The sequence below is a fragment of the Lactuca saligna genome, chromosome 5 (assembly GCF_052625555.1).
Source record: "Lactuca saligna cultivar CGN05327 chromosome 5, ASM5262555v1, whole genome shotgun sequence".
NCBI classification, from domain to species: domain Eukaryota; kingdom Viridiplantae; phylum Streptophyta; class Magnoliopsida; order Asterales; family Asteraceae; genus Lactuca; species Lactuca saligna.
In genome coordinates this window covers 37509685-37532994 of record NC_136421.1, presented here as the reverse complement: position 1 = coordinate 37532994, position 23310 = coordinate 37509685, and the positions used below count along the sequence as shown (strand labels likewise).

Sequence of the window (23310 nt, the reverse complement as noted above, 5' to 3'; positions counted from 1 at the left end):
TATCCTTGTTAAAGGATGGACGAATTCAAGGATAAGGATATCCTTAAAATCGTCTAAGGTCCAAGAGATAAGGGTTTTCAAGGCTTATCTTGTGGTTGCTTAGTGGGCAAGTAACTGGATAAGGATAAGGACTTAAACCCTAATCCCAACCCTATATAAAGACCCCTAAGGCCTTAGGATTTCGTCCACTTGATCCCTAGAGCATCTAAGGATGATTTCTACCTCCTCCCTTCTCTCTCTATAGCCTCTCCAATTGCTTGTGGTGTTTGTGATGGGTCTTATACAAACAATCCTATGTGTGCATGCAACCCTAGTATTGGATCTATGTTTTCACTATTAGTTATACAACTTTATGAACACAAAAAGAAACCTGGCATGCTACTATAATTTTCGAAATTCATATATAAAGCTAGAATACATACCTTTTGTTGTTATATAGCAATAACAACTAGTTCCTTGAATTTCCTTAGCTCTTGAAAGCAAGTACCACAAGTGTAGTACCTCTAATGGAGTCACAAACACCATATGCAACTTGGATGAAGAAGAGAAGAAAAAGAGGCACCAAAAATGGTTGGAAACCCTAATGGAAGTGTTGTTTACGTTTTTGGGGCTTAAGGGTCCCTTTTATACATGTAGGCTATTAGGGTTTACAACTAGGAAACCCTAATCTGACTGCTTAGGCCCTAAGCAGCCCATGGACTCCTTAAACATATCCCTTAGACGATTTCTAATGGGCTTCCCATAGAATTCGTTCAACCTATATATTATTAGGTGATCCATAGCCCAATTATAATTATCTTATAATTACAACTTCAGTCCCCTAAGTTTAATTAATCTCTTTTAACCATAAAATTAATTCTTAATTAATTCTTGACCAATATTAATTAAACAATATGATTACTCCTTTAATATATTATTCTCATAATATATTAATAAATCATATTTAAACCTTTCTCTCCTTAAATCATCCTACATATTGCTATGATGAAGGCAACCCAAAAGGACCATGCTCATAATCGGGTCAAGTACATACCAAAACAATTATGGACTTAGACACTAATCCAACAGTCTCCCACTTGGATAAGTCTAATAACTATTTTCCGTATGACTTCAGAACCTGATCAGCAATCGTAGCTTTCAAAAGCCGCTATCAACTCTGATCTTATCAGATAGCGTGTCCTCTAGATAAGGGATTATATATTCCTCCATTCTCAAGATATCGTATAGACAAAAGACATGAATTTCAATCATTCTCTCTATACTATTTCCCAACTTCCGATTCATGACGACTGATAACAGACTACAATTGAACACATCAACTTAGTCCCGGCTTGGCCAAGCGCTTAGGTGCATCACTAAATCATCGAGAGGCCCACATATATCGCTTTTATCCCACTTTGGGTAAAAGGAATGGATAAACTTCGACTCAAATGCTCGCTTGCATTTACTGATCGAATCACACACAACAATAAGTTTTATAACACCAAGTTACTGGTGCGTTTACTTATTATCAATGTGTAACTGACCAACAAATAACAACTCACATGTCTCGGTTTCAAGAATATACAATATTATCGTCTCACTAATCACTCGTGATAAAACCGTGAAGTGATCCAAGTGAGCGTGGGTTTAATCCAATACTTTAATCTTATCAAAGCACTCACGAACTCTGCAGCAAACTTGTACCATGTCTAAACACTTCAGACAATCTACAGACAGATTCATGACAATCTTTATTTATACCTACTCCCAATGTATGACCAACTGTGGATGTTTGAATAACCTAGTTATTCTGGAAGTCAAAACATGAAAATTGAAACATAACAACAATACTTAATCCTATATGGCCCCAAACTTGTGAGAGTAAATAAAACCCTTCTATTTATCCACCATATTGATTACTCATTATTTATCATTTAATGTTTCGGATAAGCAACTCATTGCTTGAATTACAACAACAATTGTCCCATGCTCTAAGCATGCACACCGTGTTTCCTATGGTCCATGCTTTGTGAAATAGATCAATTGAACACATTTCCAATCATTCTCATTTCACAACTCCAAATACATTTTCATAAGTGTAAGAATATCAAATTCTCGTTACTTATAGAATATGCTAGATCTTAACACTTTATGCAACGATCCCTTCATAATGTCACTGCACTATTGCCAATGATATTACAAAGTCTTCTATCGGAGATTGTTACAAGACAATTCCTTAGATATGATGTCTCTCACTCAAAGTACATTCCTTTGAACATCCTTTTGCATAAAAGTTTCTAATCTAGACAAAGATTTTCAATATTTACTTCCTAATATGAACACGCTTCCATATTTTCCTCATGATAACCCATTCTTAATAGAATCTTTTCTATTTGTAATGATGTCGATATGGTCCATCCAATATGGAAACATTTCCATATTTTCCAATACTATACTTCCAACTACTCACAAGCGACCAATTCTCGTCGAACTTTGGATTGTTCTTTGATAGTTGTTTAATTATTTTAGTCAAAACCAATTCTAGTCCCTTTTTCCCTCTAAATGCGCTAGACATTTGGAAAATTTTAGAATGGTAAAATACTATAGCATTTGCAATCGATCCTATACCCGAAGTGTATGGGACACGATGCATAATGTCCTACATAAAGATATGATACTTTACCAATCTTTTGCCATAATATTTTATGTGTCATGTTCTCATAATTCGAACTATGAAGAGGGATGCCGTAATCATAATCGTTTTAAGAACACACAATGTATCCTTTGACTGAAAATATTAAAATTTCTTAATCTAAGCTTTAGATTTTGAAACGGAGTATAATATTCTCTCCCTTAATTATAGCAAAACAACTTTTCAACCCATGCAACTTTGCAAATTGAATCTTTGTTTTTCTATAATTAATATTGCTAACTTGCAATACTTTCCATAATGATCATACAATCATAACTTTTATGCTCCCACTATCATGATGATTACTATAAAACATAACACTTATGCTCCCACTAGCTTCGACATGTATTCATAAACATCTTAACTTTCAGAAAGACAATAACTATTAAATTTCTTAAGTCCATGTTTCTAATACTTAGTGCTTTGATAATCTTTTATCAAGGCTTCTTGAACTTATACACCTTTGCCTTAGATAGTTCATATGTGTGTCTTAACAATTAAGACTAATTGCCAAACCTCACAATTCAAATTATGGAAAGGGATACCATAACCGTGATCGAATTCGAGAATGCAATTTTACAATCACTATCTTCTTAAAATCTTTCTCAGTGAAAGCATTTCCTCACAATCATTTTCATGAAGGAGGAAATCTTATGACACTTAGATTTAAATGGTGTATTTGTTCCTATCCATGTGAATTTGTTAAAACCAAAGTTTATGACAAATTCAAACTCATATGGACTGACCTTTCTTAATCTTGATTTCTTGCCTTATGGTAGCACAGCTGCCCACCACGTCTTCCAAGTAGTTAAGCAGCTCACCCTTTCTTATCAATGTACTTTCATTGATCAAGGTCCTTGCTTTTTATGCATTCAAATGAGAATTCATAGAACTCACATGCATAATTAACTCGATTGGATTGGCACAGAATCAAAATAATGTCAACACGATAGGTTGTAAACCTCAACTCGTGCGCTAGTGATGATCGATAAGGTTTATTTGATCTGTTCTTGAAACTTTTTCAAAACATTAAAACTCCCACTGACCTCTTGACATATATGATTCTCTTTGTCAAGAAACATTTCTTGACAATCAAATATTCAAGAGTCAGTGCAGTTATTATCAAGACAAGAACACTTCACAAGTTGGTCCTAGTTGGTCTTTGTCTTATCCAAGACATCACAACTTACCAATCTCAAATGTACAAGAATAAGAAAACTTTTCCAAGTTCCATATTTGATGAGTGTTATAAACCTACTTAAAACTTTTCACTCAATGTCACAATCTTGACTTTAAGACTTGATATTGGAACGAAGTGTGATTGACTTCTTGATTTAACCATTTCTACAATACTTGATTCCTCTTCTTAGACATGCAATTGCACTAAGACTCACTTAGAGGATCTATTGAGACATGGTTCTTAATCTTTAAGACTTATCATAAAACACAATAAAAGGTACTCTCCCTTCTTCCTAGAAAAGAGAAACTTTTATCTTTCTGCCTACTCGATTCTTCTTTATTCGTTCTACTATTCATTGAAACTCTTTCAATCAATCTCAGAATTACACTTAATCTTATAAGTATAATCACATTTACTAAACTTTAGTAAATCATGACGAATATCTTTGTCACTCTTGTGGTGGACTTGATCAACGCACAACCTAGTGTACTTGATCTCCTAGTCCTTCAACTGACACTTTGCCAAAGAATTAGTCTAAGTTTCCCAAATGTGAAAGTTTTCCATTCATCATACAATACACATTTCATGATTCCAAGTTTCTGTCCAATTGAAACTTGGGCGATGAGAAAGTCTCCCTATTTGGTACACTTTTGACATTTCCATAATTAAGAATCAAATCCATTTTGCTAATAATAGAAGTACATGAACATCAATTTTTCATATATTTCATTGTAAGGATAAATAAATAAGACAAAATCAAAATTTATTTTATTGTGGAAAAAACTTGTCCTTACAATGCAATTCAACTGAAAAACTATGTTAACAATCTATTCTAACTCCAAGTTGTAGCTCAAGAATCCATTCTTCAAGTAATGCGATCGAAATCCATTTCTTCATGATCAGATTTAGCTCACTTCTTTTCTCAAGCTTCCTCTCTTTTCTTCGATCCTACAAAACATCAAAATGTAATATTATCACATCATGTATTAAGAATCTAGAATAGGAACTTAAAAGAGTTAGTTAATGGATTTTACCTGAAGCAGAGCCATACGTCTTGACTCTCCCATCTCTTAGATCTCTCAGGTAATTAGGGCAGCTTCGTCTCCAATGCCCCTTCTCTTGGCAATAAAAGCAAATAGACTCCTTTGGCACAACACATCGGACAATCATAGACTTAGTTCTTTCTGGACTTCCAATGTTGCCAGTGTCCATTGAAGTTTGGGAGTTTGATTCACTAGACAAATTTGCTTGACCAGCACGCCAAATCATTGCTGATTCAGCAGCTATAAGCAAATAGGTGAGATCAATTAGGGTCACGTCGTGGTCCATCATATAGTACTCTCTAACGAACTCACTATATGATTCAGGAAGTGACTGAAGAACCCAGTCAACAGCCAACTCACTTGAAATCTCGACACCCAACATGTTTAACCTATCAATGTATGACTTCATCTCTAAGACGTGCGCACACACAGGTTTCCCATCTTCGTGTTTACTTGCCAAAAGGGATTGAGTGAGCTTGAACGTTTCAAGCCTTTGAACTTGTGGGTCAGGGAGAATAATTGGAGGAGGTGGAGGAAGTGAAGCATGACTCTCATTTCCTTGATTGTATCTCGGAACGTCATCTTCATTTGGAAAGCTTGTTCCAAAGGATTTGGGAAGACCATTGTAAGATTCAGACATCTACAAAACAGGAGAAAATTCAAGTTAAGTTGATTAGAATTCTTGATGCAACACCCAAATGAAACATCAAGCTAGGATCCAACACAATACTCTACAACCTAGAAGAGGGATGCCGTAATCTAGTTGCAGAATATTTGAAGGTAGGTAAATGACGATTTACCAATTTCCACCATGAAAAACGAAAAAGAAGTTTAAGTTTTAAATGAATTGAAACTCCTAGATCTTTTGAGACTCATTGAACTCTTCAATGGCATGTTTAATCTCGATTATGCCCTACTATTCGTGACTGGGATGCCGAGGATCACAAACAAGGTGTAAATAACCATACGAATCACATGGTGCACTCAATGCTACTATCACCTAATCAATGTGCCGGTTAGCCACACACGCTCCATTGATCTATGATAAGCATCGAGCCACCCTTTGCCACCAATGTCATCCCCAAATTAGTGTGTCGGTTAACCACACACGCTCCACTAACGTTTGACAAGGGTACGAAGTGTAATTCCATGGGTTAGCATACAATTTCACATTTTTCCTAAAGTAACTATGATTTGGGAATTTGAAAAAGCATTTAGTTACTTTGTACTTCATTATACTTATAATGGAAGGTTTCTGTCCTATCCTACCCGTTCGGCTAACGACCCTCCACTAGTCAAGAGTGCGGTGGGTAAGAGTGGATACCCATTCAATCGCCATTTTATAGGCAATTTCCTTAAACACCCCTTATAGACTAGCTTCGTGAATGAGGCCTACTAACGGTAAGACTGAATTTTTAGTTATACATATATAATATTAAACTTTTAATGTTATATATGGTATAAGGGTGTATTTTACACTTTTAAAATACTAGGTGGTTTAAATTATACTTTTAATTAACCAAAATCATTATGGATTTATTAAATCTCTTTTAATTATATACTTAATTAATTTAATAAAACCATAAGGGTTTAATTTGAACTTTTCAAAATCAGGGTTTTGGAATTTAGACTTTCAAAATTAACTTTTAATCAACAATTTAAATTCCAAAACTTGAGGGTAAGTTTTGAAACTCTTCAAAACAATTAGGTTTTAATCTCACTTAAAATTTTCGAATTTAAGACATTTAAATTAAAATTTTAAATATTAAAACTCTTGATTTAATAATTACCATAAATTAAACAATTAATTTAAATTATTAAATCACAAGGGATTATCTAGATCATGAGGATAATTACCAATTATACATCTAAGATATCCTAATCCCTTGAATCCCTCTCTAAATCTCGAAAATAAAGGATGGGATAATTCAAGATCTTTAATTACCATATTTAACAATTAAAAGATAATTACAAGATATGGGATTATCCAAATCCATAAAATTTAGGATCTAACCTTGGGGAAGGAGGTAATTTCGAAATCCAAGGGTTGGATAACCCTAGATTTCAAAATCTTGGAGGCTAAGGAAAGGATTTGGGAAACCCTAGCAAAAATCGCCATCTAGGGTTTTGCAACCCTAATTGCGAAAATTACCTAGCCTTTAGGGTTTATTAGCCATAAACCCTAATATGTCAAGTTCACAAATTTGAATAAAAGCTAATTGAAAACAAAAACCAATGGCTCTGATACCACTGATGGGTCTTATACAAACAATCCTATGTATGCATGCAACCCTAGTATTGGATCTATGTTTTCACTATTAGTTATACAACTTTATGAACACAAAAAGAAACCTGGCATGCTACTATAATTTTCGAAATTCATATATAAAGCTAGAATACATACCTTTTGTTGTTATATAGCAATAACAACTAGTTCCTTGAATTTCCTTAGCTCTTGAAAGCAAGTACCACAAGTGTAGTACCTCTAATGGAGTCACAAACACCATATGCAACCTGGATGAAGAGGAGAAGAAAAAGAGGCACCAAAAACGGTTGGAAACCCTAATGGAAGTGTTGTTTACGTTTTTGGGGCTTAAGGGTCCCTTTTATACATGTAGGCTATTAGGGTTTACAACTAGGAAACCCTAATCTGACTACTTAGGCCCTAAGCAGCCCATGGACTCCTTAAACATATCCCTTAGACGATTTCTAATGGGCTTCCCATAGAATTCGTTCAACCTATATATTATTAGGTGATCCATAGCCCAATTATAATTATCTTATAATTACAACTTCAGTCCCCTAAGTTTAATTAATCTCTTTTAACCATAAAATTAATTCTTAATTAATTCTTGACCAATATTAATTAAACAATATGATTTCTCCTTTAATATATTATTCTCATAATATATTAATAAATCATATTTAAACCTTTCTCTCCTTAAATCATCCTACATATTGCTATGGTGAAGGCAACCCAAAAGGACCATGCTCATAATCGGGTCAAGTACATACCAAAACAGTTATGGACTTAGACACTAATCCAACAGTTTGTGAGCCATTAGAGGCATTACACTTGTGGTGCTTGCTTTCAAGACTAAGGGTTTGAAGATTTAAGTTGTTATTGCAATATAACAACAAGAGGTATGTGATCTAACCTTATATATGAATTTCGAAAATAGCATGCTACATTAGGGTTTTATCCATGTGATCATAATGTTGTGTATCTAATAGTGAAAACATAGATCCAAATTAGGGTTGCATGCACACATAGGATTGTTTGTATAAAACCCATCAACTTAATGACACTTTAAAAAGAAAACTCTTCACTTTCCATAACTTGAGGACAAGTTATGGAGTTCATAAAAACCATTAAGATCAAATATTCCAATTAACACAATAACCAAATAATTTTTCTATGATCTAGATTAAACTCATAAGTAAAGATAATTCACATCAACAATTTTCAAGAAATTAGATAATCATATAAACTAATACAAATCTTGAAACTTTGACAATTATCCTTTGAAGACTCTTGGACTTCATAACCTAAAGAGTTAATAAATGAGACATTTCACATCCATAACTTATGGAAGTTTTAAAACTCTTAAGATCATAACTTTAAAAAAACTTTTGAGTTCCAAAATTTTATGAAAAAATTTGTAACTCCTTAAAACCACTTAGATCAAACTTTTAAAACAAATAAAATAATCATATCATTCTATCTTTTAATAAATTGACCTAATTCAACTGTTGTAGTAAAGTGACTCAAATTTTACAAATAATTAGTTTTTCATATAATCAAGTAATTATCATAGAATTTGACAAACTTCATGTTTTTTTTTTCTTTTTTTTCCATCAACTTGAAAAAAAATACATTTGCATCAAATATAGTAGAAAACAACCCATAGCTCTGATACCACTGTTGGGTTTTGGTATAATACAACATCCTATGGTGCACATACAACCCTAAATACCTTGGATCTATGTTTTCACTAATTATACATGCAAATGGTTTCCAATGCATTAAACCTATAACTAGCATGCATTTGACATAAACCATATAATATACTAGTTAGGGAAACATACCTTTTATGTGGCTTGAAGTCTTGATGTATTTGGCCTTAAGAGCTTAGCACCAATAGTATGAAATGCCTCAAATGGAATCACAACACACCTAGGACAAAGGTGGCTCTTGAGAGAGAATTCCATGCACCAAAACACCTCCATATTTCTCTAAGAAAAGAAGTGGTGATTTTGGCTATAGAGTAACCTATTTATATGTAGGATTCCAAGGATCATGGGTATAACCCATAATCCATACCCATGAGTTTTATGATCCATGGTTCATGTGGCCCAACTCTTTATGTATCCATACATAAACTTGGTCCAACTTGGGTCATAAGACCAACACATATAAATATAAATAATTATCATAATTAGTCCCCATAGATTTAATTAGTCTCTTTTGATCACTAAATTAATTCCAAATTAATTCTTGATCGATACTAATTAAAAACATACAATTTCATATTAATATATTATAACTTATAATATATTAATAAACCATAAATAACCTTATCTCAAAAGTCCATCCTAACAATTGTCCTGATGATATGCAACCCAAATGGACCATGCTACTCTCAGGTCAAGTACATACCAATAATAGTTATGGGCTTAGACATCTAATCCAACAAAAGTACTCTCCCATCTTTTCATATTGGAGAAAATTTTATCTCTCTGCCTAATTTGATTCTTCTTATTCGTTCTGCCTTACATTGAAAATTTTCCAATGTTTCAGAATTATACTTAAACTTGTAAGTATAATCATATTTACAAAACTTTAGTAAATCATGTCGAGTTGTCTTGTCGTTCTCTGTGGTGTACCTGAGCAACGCACACCCAAGTGTACCCGATCCTGTAGTCCTTCACTTGACTCACAAATACATGTGATCAATGAATTAGTCTTAATTTCCCAAAGATGAAAATTCTCATTCATCATACAAGTTGCATGATTCCAAATTTCTATCCAACTGAAACTTGGATGATGAGAATCTTTCCTTATTTGATAAATTACGACACTACCACAAACGAAAGATTCAAATCCACTTTTCAATATTGCTATTAATGGAATCATATAAGCAACAATTTTGAAACCTTAATATTTAATGAAATGATGAATAATGAGCTATTATATCATAATAGTTTTGATAATTTTGAGTATTCATAATAACTCTAAAATCTATAATCATAACACCTTTGAGTTATCTGTAGAGTTAACATCTAGATGAAAATATTTTCATGGTTTCATATATTATACATAAAGATGTGTTTGTTTTAACGTAAGGTTCTATAATACTATATATTCATATATTCTTCATAAATCATACACAAAGTTGTAGGTTTAAACGATATGTTCTATAATACTATATTTCATTACATTGTATAACACCCCAACTCTCAGGTATAAACTTTACAGTCTTATATTTTCATTTTGAAGGGTAGGCTCAATGAGTTGGATGCCCTGACTCGTCGAGTAGGAACTGATTTGGCCGCGTAGCTGAAGTGACCAACTCGACGAGCCGGAGGACACGAATCGATGAGTTGGAGCTGGAGGATGAAACCCTAATTTACAGGGTTTTGCATCCTATTTAAAGGGTCATTAGCCTTCCTTGGCCTCCCCTCACCATCCCCTTGAGCTCTAAAACCCTAACTCACGTGTGCCCTCCATTTTGTGTGATTTTCAAGCTTGGAAGGTGATTTGGAAGAAGAGGACTTGAAGTATAAGAGGATTGGAGCATAGAGGAGCTGGTGGATCTGAATCTTCTGCTTATTGGCATCATTTTGAAGGTAACAAGTCGTTACCTTGACTTTCCTCCTTCTATATCTCTTCATGTTTAAGATTAGGGCTTTTCTAGCATGTATGTTAACCATTTCCGGGTATGAGCTAGGATTTGAAGTTGCAATTTCAGATCTGAACTTATCTTGGTCTCTATAGCTATAAAGTCTCCAGCTTTAGCAAGTATGAGCCTTCCCTTTTGAGTTAAGCTCCATTATAAGTTTGGATTTAATATTCTAAGCCTTTAGAGCCTTGTATGCACGTAAAGTTTGCAACTTTACGTGATAAACATACCTTGGGAAGCTTGATCTACAATATGGAGCTTTGGGGTGGCTTAAAAGCATCTGAATGGAGAAATGATTGAAGGGACTCGACGAGTTGCATGACCAACTTGGCGAGTCCTATGAAGATTATCCTTGAGGGTTTCTGCATGAACTCGGTGAGTCAGCAAGACGACTCAACGAGTCAGTTAGGGTTTTCTCGAATTTTGGACACGCAAGGACTCGACAAGTTGTCTGGAAACTCAACGAGTCAACTGGGGATTTCACGACTTCTCGAGTTCTGGAAGGACTCGACGAGTCAGTGAGCTGCACTCAACGAGTAGGTTCAACATGAATTGTTGACCTTGACTGTTGACTTTGGCTTTGACTTTGACCAAGGGTTGACCAGTTTGACTTCTGGGGGTATTTTGGTAAATTGGAAATTTATGGAATGGTGTCATGGTGAATATAGGTGTTGGAGCCCATGGTTGTGATTCGAGAGTTTGAGCTTATTACTTTAGTTCGACGTTTGCAGGGTGAGTTTTCCTCACTATACTCAAGGGTCGAACGCACCAAGGCCGACCCTTTAAATTGTTATCCTGATATGTTATGCTAGTATGATATGTTAGATTGGTATCCTGGTAGATAGGATGATATATGTTATTGTGATCTGTTAGATCGATATTAGATCGGTTTATCTGTCTATAGACTGTTATGTGATTATCTGTTATATGTGCACATGTTTGATTGGTGGTTGAGGCTTATCTGCTTTATGCGAAAACCAATAGACATGGGCATTCCAACCCGATGGTTGTAGGTTGTGAGTATTCCATCCTGAGAATGATTGGACTAGTAGTATGTGGGCATTCTAACATGTTGGTTGTGGGCCTGGGGTATTCCATCCCGATGATGATTAGACCCATAATATGTTGGCATTCCAACATGTTGGTTGAGGGCCTAGGGTATTCCAACCCGATGGTTAACTGGATCCATAATATGATGTTTATGATTATATGTATATTGTTGTATGTATGAGTATTTTAGGGGAACTCACTAAGCTTTGGGCTTACAGTTTCAGTTTTGTTTCAGGTACCTCAGATGATCGTGGGAAGGCAAAGGCGTGATCGTACAACTCCTCACATTTATGACTTTGTTTCCGGGATACTCTGATATTATATTATTTTAAAAACAAATTTTGTAATGTTTAATGGTTTTGAAATGTTTTAAAAAATTTAATGATTTTATGGATGTTACACATCATGCCTTTGAGAGATAACTATACAAGGAAATATCCCAGTTAGAATACATCTTCGAAGATACACAATGATGTTGACTAAAAACTATACTATAATTAAAACACAAATATTTATAGAATTTTGCATAGATGACTATATTAACTCAAAGTCACACGGAGAGATAAAATCGACGATTATAACACATTAACTAAAAATCACATACAAAGATAATATTGTGAAGAGATTATAGTAGTATACATTACCTAGAATAAGTTTAGACGTGAAATCCAAATCTGATTGTGTATAATGAGACCTTTGCTGGAATAACAAGCTTCAATCTCATTGATTTAGGAATGATTGATAATCCGGAACTTGACCCATTTTCAGAATCATAATCATAATCTTGAAAATCCAAATAAGAAGGAATCTGAAATTGTCTTAAACCAAATTTTCCTAGAATATTCATGTATTAAACCTTATTTCAATGTATGTGTACTTTATCGTATAATTGATCAACACAAAAACAATAGAACTTAAATTTTACTATTCATAATACTTAGAATATTACATATTTTAAATTAGAATATGACACATAATTTCAGAATATATCACATTACTTCGTTGTTAACTGAAGACGATACTTCATAAAAGGTTCAAAACAAGTTATTTCCAACAAAAGAAGAATGTCTAAAATCAGACATCACACATTATTAACAAAAATGTTCAAAGCAAGTTGTTTCCAACAAAATCATAATGTCTAATGTCATATATGACATATAATTTCAAAATATTTCACATTAATTCATAATATATCAATTAATATCAGAATAATATATTTTACTTCCACAAAAAGATTTAAAGAAAGTAATTTCTAACCAAATAACATATAAACTAAAAAAAACAAAGCAATATCTGACTTATCAAATTAGAATACATATAATAGAAAGTCATTAAATACATATTTACTTAATTTTCATTTGATCACCCTAGTTAATGAAACAAAATAACACTTAAAATCAAATTATATTGAAAATACTTGCAATCTGAATATGATTTAGTTGAACCATTTATAATCTATGATTAATGTGTGATTTATAGTGTTTTTTGATGCTAAAACTCGAATAAAAGGCCAGGTTTTTCAATTCTGTGTTTTTACCAGTACTAGGTTTTTTTTTAATACTGATTCATCAGTTTCCTCAATGATTAGTGCGGTTATGAGGGGTTCCTGGGGAAAACTATGAAATGAAGATTGGCAAATGAAGAGTTACATACATAGTTTTATGTATTAGAAATATCGATACATGTAAGCAAAACTTCTCGACTTCATACCACTAGATGAAAATCGCACATAAAGAGTATAGTATTATATGTTACCTGGAATATATTTGGATACAAAACTGGTATCGGATCGAGTAGAATGAGCCGTTTTTACCGATTGATTGTGTAAATTGAAATTACAAACAAGTTTATAGTAGAATGAAATCTATAGAACAATCTTCGATCTGTTTTCGAGTGAAATCATAGAAGAACTCAAGCTATAATCAAAATACCTGGCTTGAACTTTCAATGTCGATTTAGGGTTAATCAAAATCAGAAACAAATTTGTAACATGGAAGGGATTTCTTGATGAAAGGGTTTTGGTTGAAAGAATTTTAACAAATGAAAATTTGTATGAAAAGAGAAGAATTTGTTTGAATACACTAAGTTACGTTTCTACCCCTCTGCTTATTCTAGTTAATTACAAAATTTGGGTTATTTATACAACTGCCACCGCCTCTTTCAATTTTTTTGATTAAATCTGAACCTTAGATCAATTTAGAAGAGTGGTTGTGATCTTGTCCCAATGTCTCACAAAATATTACGGTCTCATATGAACTTATAAGAAATCCAATTTTTTTGGCATTTATCATGTTTCCATCTCTTTATCTAATATTGATGTGTATGCCAACTCGCCACTAACTTGGATCTCGGTTGCCGTGCATCAAAATTAATGGAAATAAACTTATTAAGGTAATTAATTTTTCAGTTTGTTCATATCTAGGTAACTATCTTTTTTTGTACACATCAAGGTAACAAACTTTTTGGAAGTGTTCACATATGACCATTATGACCGGCTGTAGCATGTTACATCCGGTCATAATGGTCATATATGAATACTTCCAAAAAGTCTGTTACCTAGATGTGTACCAACAAAAGATAGTTACCTAAATATGAAGAAACTGAAAAGGTAAGAGTAAGTTACCTAGATCTCGGTTGTCGTGCATCAAAATTAAGGGAAATAAACTTATTAAGGTAATTAATTTTTCGGTTTGTTCACATCTAGGTAACTATTTTTTTGTACACATCTAGGTAATATAATTTATCTATATATAAGAAATCTAATTTTTTGGCATTTATCATGTTTCCATCTCTTTATCTAATATTGATGTGTATGCCAGCTCGCTACTAACTTGGATCTCAATTGTCGTGCATCAAAATTAAGGGAAATAAACTTATTAAGGTAATTAATTTTTCGTTTTGTTCACATCTAGGTAACTATCTTTTTTTGTACACATCTAGGTAACAAAATTTTTGGAAGTGTTCATATATGACTGGCTGTAGCAGGTTACATCCGGTCATAATGATCATATATGAACATTTCCAAAAAGTCCGTTACCTAGATGTGTATCAAAAAAAGATACTTACCTAAATGTGAACAAACTGAAAAGGAAAGAGTAAATTACATGAATGGTCATTGTAGTTTAGTTAATGTATGTGTTTGGTCCCTAACTTATTTTTTAACTCGGATGATATTTACTGTTTATTTTTGTTGTGCGTTTGGTCTCTGTCTTACCTCAAAAGACTATTTTATCATTTTTAATTAATTAATTAATTATTTTTTTATACATTTAAAAAATTAATCATCCATAATAAATAAATATATTTTTGCCACATGTCGTATTCTTCTTTATTTTGCTATATGTAATTTTGTGGTTATTTTAAATTAATTTTTATTTCACATGTTATTTTATGGTTTTTTCATTTTATTAAATTTTATATAGTATTTAAATTAATAATAAATACATATCAATTTGAACTTTTCTTTCTAATTTTAAAATTACTAAATTAAATATTCATTAATTTTCTATACTTATTTATCTAAATTATTTGTTTAAATTTAAATGAAAAAAATACTTTAATTTTTATAATTCAATATTTCCTCGTATTTTTTATAAATTCAAACTTTTCAAAAGTTTAGAATCGACAAAAGTGCAAATTTAGTCCTCGTGGTTTGTAAAAACCTTTTGATAGGGTCCAAAAAGTTTTCGACTTGCATGACAGGTCCAAAATTAAGGTTTTTCTGTGTTTTTGGTCCAAAAAAACTTGAAAAGACGATTATGCCCTTTTACGTTTTTTTTTGTTTTTTTTATAAATTTTCAAATACTAATTTAATTTAAAAATAAAAAGAAAAGAAAATAATTATCCCCCCCTCTCTCCCTCCTAACTTAACCCAGATTCATTCCTATTCATCTTTAATAATCTTACACAACTCCATCGGCATACTCCTTACTTTGATCAGCCTCTTGCTGATCGAACCCGACCACCGGTCCCATAAACATACAATGAAACCCCTTTCCCCTTCAACAACACACTACTCTATTATCTTACCCAAGTCAAAATTCAAAAATTGATTGTCAAAAGAATCTTAGGCATCCGGTCAAAGAACCTGCAACTTCTTTAAATTGGAGAAATCGATCATGGATAAGCCTCCAGTAACCAAATTCCCTTTAATGTAGATCACTTCAAGACTCTTTAACCCCCAAATTTTATTAGGTAACTCACCGATGAGGATTGATTCTAAACTTTTGATTTCTACCCATCATATATGGGTTATTTTGTAGGTTAGAAAACCCATATGAGATTGCAGCGATAGTGGTCGCTGTTGGTTGCAGCGGTGGTGATCGACGGTGGTTGTAACGGAGGAGTACGGGAATTAGATGGCGGCGACGTCGATTTTGCTAACCCCCAAAATAAAAAACCACCAATGAATGTTAATATGGAGATTAACCTTTAAGATCTAAACCACAACACAAAAAACGGAACTTGAAACTTGGATTTTTCGGTGTACCTAAGGACGAAGATCTTGGTGGCAGTTAGACCACCGATCTGTTTTTTTTTTGGCGCTCTGCTCTCGTGGATAGTGGAGCTCGACAAAGATGTTTGGGTTGATTTTTTTTACAATGATGGTTGTTGTGTTGCTTGATGGGATTCCTTTTAAGCTTTTCTTCTATCTAATATGTGAACATGGTGCTTGACTGGATAGGGAGAGAGGACCGATACGTGAGAAAGGAAGAAGGGTGGAGCTGAGTTTTGAAGAAGATGATGGTGATGGATTGTGTTCTGGGAATTAAACGAGAGAGAGAGAGAAAGAGAGAGAGAGAGAGGGTTGGGGGATAATTATTTTATTTTCTTTTTATTCTTAAATTAAATTAGTATTTGAAAATTTATAAAAAATACAAAAAAGAAAGTAAAAGGGTATAACCGTCTTTTCAAGTTTTTTTAGACTAAAAACATAGGAAAAACCTTAATTTTGAACCTTCCATGCAAATCGAAAACTTTTTGGATTCTATCCAAAAGTTTTTACAAACCACAAGGACTAAATTTGCAGTTTTATCTTTAGAATTTTATATCACACCATAAACTTTGAGGGTGTTTGGATAGGGAAAAAATAGGTTGATTATTGTTTATTGTTTAATCCCACCGTAATAAGCAAATTTAAGTGTTTGGATAAAAGTTTTTAAAAATCAACTTATTGCGGTAGGAATAAGCAAAATAAGCTGATTTTAATAAGCAAGATGGTGAATGCTTATTGCTTATTGATCATTTTATTCATATAAACTGTTTTATTTTACCAAACACTTAAATATTTATTGCTTACATAAGTTAAGCAAAACATATTTTAAAATAAATATTTATTCTCACCACAATTAACAAATAAACCAACTATAACGTAAAAACTACTTATCCAAAGATCCTCTTTATATATCGTTCTCCTCCTCTTGACAACCACCTACCGAAGAGTGGTATTGACGTTTGAGACACTTTACAGCCTTCAATTTTGTTTTTTCTATATGCTGGTTCAAGAAGGGTTTCCCGCCCTCGCTCTAAAACACCCTAGAACTGCTAGATCTTTGCAACAATTCCTCTTCAGTAATCTCCAAAACACCAACACCATTAGAAAAACCACCCAAATCCACGCCCAGATAATCACCAACGCCTATACCCAAAGAAATTTCATCATTGTTAAGTTGCTCCAATCGTATCTATCTTCAGGTTATCTTCATCATGCCCGCCAAACTTTTGAACAAATCAACAACCCTAGCACTACCTCCTGGAATCAAATCATTAGAGGGTATGCCGGGACTGATGCCCCTCGTAAATCAGTCCATATTTTTGATGAAATGCTGGCATCAGGAGCAATGCCAGACGAGTACACTTACTCGTATGTGATCAATGCGTGTGCCCGGGGTAAACTGCTACGATTGGGAGAGAAGCTTCACGGGAAGGTCTTAGCAGGTGGGTTTTGTTCAAATCTGTTCGTGCAAACTAATTTAGTGAATCTTTATGCGGTAGCCGGAGAGGGAGACTCTAGTGGAGTGAAGAATGCACGTAAGGTGTTTGATGAAATGGGTGAGAGAAACGTGGTAACCTGGAATACACTGCTTGCTGGATATGTTAAGTGTCGTGACATTGATGGTGCATGTACAGTATTCGATAAAATGCCCGAGAAGAATATCGTTTCATGGACAACATTAATTTCAGGATCTGCACATAACGGGAGGTGTAAGGAAGCACTATCTTTGTTACGTGAAATGCTACAAGCTCATATGGAATTAGATCAGGTGACTTTAGTCTCTGCTTTATCTGCTTGTGCAGAAATCGGTGATTTGAAAATGGGGAGATGGATCCATTCTTACATTGACAGAAGTTGGCACATCAAGAACAAACAACGCACAGTTCGTTTGAATAATTCACTCTTACATATGTATGCTGGTTGTGGTGTTATTGATGATGCATACAAACTATTCGCTCAAATGCCAACAAGAACTACTGTCTCATGGACAACAATGATCTCAGGTTTTGCAAAACAAGGCCATGGCAAAGACGCGTTAAGTATCTTCCAATGGATGCAAGACTCTCAAGACACAAAAGATGATCATGATCATAGTTCACAACCTGATGCCATAACCATGCTAGCTGTCTTACACGCTTGCAGCCATTCAGGTTTTGTTGAAGAAGGTCGTTATATCTTCAAAAACATGAAACCCATTTGGGGAATTGAGCCAAAAATCGAGCATTATGGTTGCATGGTTGATCTGTTAAGTCGTGCTGGATTTTTAGATGAAGCACATAAGCTTGTGGAATCCATGCCCATGGAGCCAAATGATGCAATCTGGGGTGCTTTACTTGGTGGTTGTAGAATTCACAAGAATGTGGATCTTGCTTCCAAAATTGGTGAAAAGATTGGTGATTTGAATCTTGAAGATGATAAAGCTGTTGCTTATTTAGTACTATTATCAAATGTATATGCTGGTGCTAAGAGGTGGAAAGATGTTGCAAATGTGAGGGAGTATATGGTTAAAATGGCACTTAAGAAGCCTCCTGGAAGAAGTTGGATACAGATTGATGGATCAGTTCATGAGTTTTTGGCAGGTGATAAGCATGATGTGTCTTTGATTTATGAGATGCTTCTTTTAGTCACCATGGAAGCAGGGTTAACTGGATACATGCCTGATGTTTATGAGTCAGCTCAATCTTATATCACTCAATAGTTAAGTTACATTATATTATTATGTTTTTGAAATTTTACAATTTACATATGCTATGATGCTATCAGCCTCCATATTTTATGGCCACATTTATATAACACTGTTTGTTGAAAATTGAAATGCCTTAAAATGTGGGTTATATGCTTTAAGAGTTTAAGATATGCTCAATGGAAACTAGTGTTATGAGTTATGACTTGTTAAGGGGGTAAATTGGGAAAGAAATTGTTTAGAAGGTGGTATATTAATATTGGAAGATATAGAAGATGGTGTTTGCTTGTGGTAATGGTTTATGTGAAAACTTGATTGTTTTGATAAAGTATCTTTGCATATTGCTTTTTGTTCAACATGTTGCATTTTACTTCGTGCTTAGGTAACTTTTGAGGAGTTTGTCTTTCAATTGGATATCTTCTTGGGATTTTTTTATTTTTTTTATTTTTGTATTTATTATATATTTTTTTTCTCTGGATTTCTTGGATAATCATTGGCACTGTTACATGTGGTTGTTAGACTATCACACCAATTTTATTTTTATTTGTGTCGCATCAACTTAAGTATATTATTCAGTTAATTAATAAAATAGTAATTATAAAAATAATTTATGTATAACTGCATTTTTAGTAATAGGAAAAATTTACAATATAAAGTTATTTCATTGTTAACTTATTAGTAATCAAAATATATAATAAAATATAATTGTTAGACTATTGATGATATTAAGTAATCAAAATGTATAATTTTTATTAGCTTTAATGATATTTAGTGTTGTTTAATATATAAATCTGTTTTTAAAACAATGAAATGATTTTATTTTTATTTTTTTATAATGTGACATGGCCTTCCTAAATTAGAAAGTATTTTAGCAACTTTTAGTAGCATAACATTGACGTTTCAGACTTTCAGGGGTTGTTTGTTTGATAACAATCGAATGTAAGTATGTAACCATTCAGAGGTCATTGAATCCGGTTAGCATTTAAAGTGTTTGATACATGATGGATTAAAAGCCTCTAAATGGTTAAAAAAACCTTACTTTCTCTAAACTATCAAGTGGTTTAGCAGCTTTTAAAAGCAAAACGATGTTATTCTGCCTAAAATATAACAACTTATCACTCCTGAATTGATTATAACATCTAACATTTTTCCTATTGCATCTCACCATTTCTCTACTATGTCTCACATTTATCATAATATACACAAATAACACATATAATACACATTCAACACATGTATGCTGACAATATATTAAACATGTTGAAGAAATTTGACTTATTTATGCCATGAAAGATGTTGAGTTCTTTTTCATGTGGATGAGTTATAAGGTCGGATAAAACACACAATTACACAGTGATATCACTTATTAGTTATTGTAGTTTTAACATTGTTCTCTTAAGCTACAAAATTCGTATAAAGACTTTATCTAAATGTTATTCTATTTAAGAAATACACAATATAATACTTAAATAAATTATCTTGATTTCTGATAATTCTTTCCCATATGAGTAGAAATAGAATGTCATTTTCATGAAAAAGATAAATAATTATTATTATGATCAAGTTTAATGAGAAGGTTCTTGCCTTCTGGGAACACCGTTTTCTTGTGAAAGGGTAGAAAGGTAATACCAGACGTTTCTTCTAAACTTCTCCTCAAAGCCAAACCCCATGTGCTTTGCTTCATGCCCATTCCTCTATAAAAACAAAACCCAAAATCCTGCACAACACCAACTCCAAGTTCGCGCCCTAAATCTTCAATCTTTTCTGCGAATTTCTAACTTCTTCACACAGATTGACGATATGGTGTCGAGCATAGATCGATCGGAGATAGCTTTCTTTGACCTGGAAACAACTGTCCCGACCCGACATGGTCAGGGGTTTGCCATCTTGGAATTCGGTTCGATACTGGTTTGCCCTAGGAAGCTCGTTGAGCTCGAAAGCTACGAGACGCTGGTAAGACCACATGACCTCTCACTCATTTCCACCTTGTCCGTTCGCGCCAACGGTATCACCGCCGATGCTGTCGTTTCCGCCCCGACCTTCTCTGACATCGCGGATAAGGTTTACGACATCTTACATGGTAATTTGAGCTTCAGTATCTTCCTACGCTAGTAAGTTTCTCTGTAAACGTTTAACTAATTGAATTGGGCGTTTGTTGTATCGTTTGGTAGGGAGGATATGGGCAGGTCACAATATAATTAGGTTTGATTGCGTGAGGTTGAGGGAGGCGTTTGCGCAGATTAATAGACCACCACCGGAGCCCAAAGGAACCATTGATTCATTGGCTTTGTTGACACAGAGATTTGGTAGGAGAGCTGGAAACATGAAGGTATAAATATAATCGTTCGTCCTTTAAATCGATTCTCAACTATTGCTATGCTCATCCTCCTCCTCCTCTTTTGTTCAGATGGCCACTCTCGCAGATTATTTTGGGCTTGGAAAGCAATCACACCGGTAAGTCTGGCATTTCAACAACACAAACGTGCATTACATACCATAAATACAAAATTTTAACATTTTTAATAACATTTTCAGAAGTTTAGATGATGTGCGAATGAATCTTGAAGTTCTCAAGTATTGTGCAACTGTTCTTTTCTTGGTAAGCTTTTAAGCAATGTTCATTCATTATCATTTGTGAAGAAGATGAGCGTTTCTGTATAACAAAACTATGATATGCTCTCCATGTAGGAATCAAGTCTTCCCGATATATTTACAGAAAACAGTTGGGTTTCCTCAAATTCCACCACAAGAACCCGTAGTAACGCAAATGCAACTGGCCCAAACACTAGCCCATCATCTTCCAATTCCCCTCCAAATCAATCAGCTTCTGGTGTTGGTCAACAAGCTCAACCCGACCCGTTTGACTTGGGCCCACTTATAGACAAAATTGAGAACGAAGCCATGGAGGAAGAACCACCGACAGCCGCTGCTGAAACTGCCGCCATCAGTGACACTGACACCATTGAATTTCTCGACCCTGATCAAGTTTCCATACCCTCTGTTACTATATCTCTTGTCCCCTTTTTTCGTGGACCCCAAAAGATACAAATCCTTCACAGAAACGCCCCATTGCAGATCCGATGTAATGCCTTGAAGATACGTTTTGGAATCAGCACAAAGTTTGTTGATCAAGCAGGAAGGCCTAGGCTAAGTTTTGTGGTTGATGCGCCCCCAAATCTTTGTGGTGTTCTTGATGCATGTGATAATATTGCCAAGAGGTTTGTGGATTCCGATAGTAACTCAGAATGGAGACCTGTTGTTAGCAGAAAGCCCGGGTTTTACAACTCACCTACTGTTAGATTACAGTAAGTCTTTTTCCCCATTTTTAAGAACAATATGTGGTTTGTAATTTAAATAAATAAATAAATAAATGTTAAATATTGTTATTGGAATTTTACAGGTTACCTACTGTAGCTGAAGGAGATAGTGCAAGATGGATTACAGAGATATACCAGAAAGAATCATCTTCGTTGTCTGTGGAAAGGGTTATGTTTAGTAGGTATGACGTGGCAGAACTTGAGGCTTTGATTCGTCAGGGTTCCTTGGTGGATGCTTGTTTTCTTTTGGATCCATATGACTACAGACAGAGTGCTGGAATTCGATTAGTGGCTAAGAAACTGATTGTTAATTCTAATTGAAGGGTTTTGGTGTATAGATCACACACTAATGGCTGACTTCTAGAAAAAGAATCTTGGTTTAATGTTTGTAAAGATTTGGGATGTAATTTGTTTTATTGTTGATGTAGAAGGTGAACGACTGATCCTAGGGTTTCGAATTCATCAATGCAAAATGTTATTCTTCGATCTTTTTTTATAATCGATGTGTAAAATGTACTGTAAAGCGTATATCATACATTCAAATTTTATACAGCAAGAAGAAAGAAATACAAGCCTAATTATATGGCACTAACGGTAAGCGAAAGACTTGGTACTACATCTTGAATTTTTTAGTGCACGTGTTATTACCCCCCGACAAGCTGAAGTGTGGGACGGACTTGAAGCTTGTGTCGTAGCATGTGGACTCGATCGCGTGCGAGAGGCTTTGTGAAAATGTCTGCCAACTGATCAACTTGATCAACTGAGGAGATATAGCAGATATTTTAGAGTACCATTTTCTACTTGTTCACGAATGAAGTGAAAACCTAAGGCAATATGTTTTGACCTGGTGCTGATAATCGGATTTTTACTCATGAAGATAGCCCCGACATTGTCACATAGAATCATTGGTTGTTTGGTTATGGGTGCCTGAAGTTCTTGAATCAAGTGTTTGAGCCATAACAATT

At 34.0% G+C, this 23310-nt stretch overlaps 1 protein-coding gene and 1 pseudogene across 1 annotated transcript; both read left to right on the top strand.

The window, feature by feature from the left end:
• Positions 1 to 17297: 17297 nt before the first annotated feature.
• On the top strand, positions 17298 to 19583 carry LOC145045137 (pentatricopeptide repeat-containing protein At5g66520 pseudogene; annotated as a pseudogene).
• Positions 19584 to 20690: 1107 nt separating this feature from the next.
• LOC144997230 (protein NEN1-like) lies at positions 20691 to 22844 on the top strand. Its single transcript, XM_078957085.1, has 6 exons — positions 20691 to 21108; positions 21200 to 21357; positions 21436 to 21482; positions 21564 to 21627; positions 21717 to 22333; positions 22429 to 22844. The coding sequence occupies exons 1-6, from the start codon at positions 20697 to 20699 to the stop codon at positions 22664 to 22666; spliced, it is 1536 nt and encodes a 511-aa protein (XP_078813211.1). The 5' UTR covers positions 20691 to 20696; the 3' UTR covers positions 22667 to 22844.
• Positions 22845 to 23310: the final 466 nt, after the last annotated feature.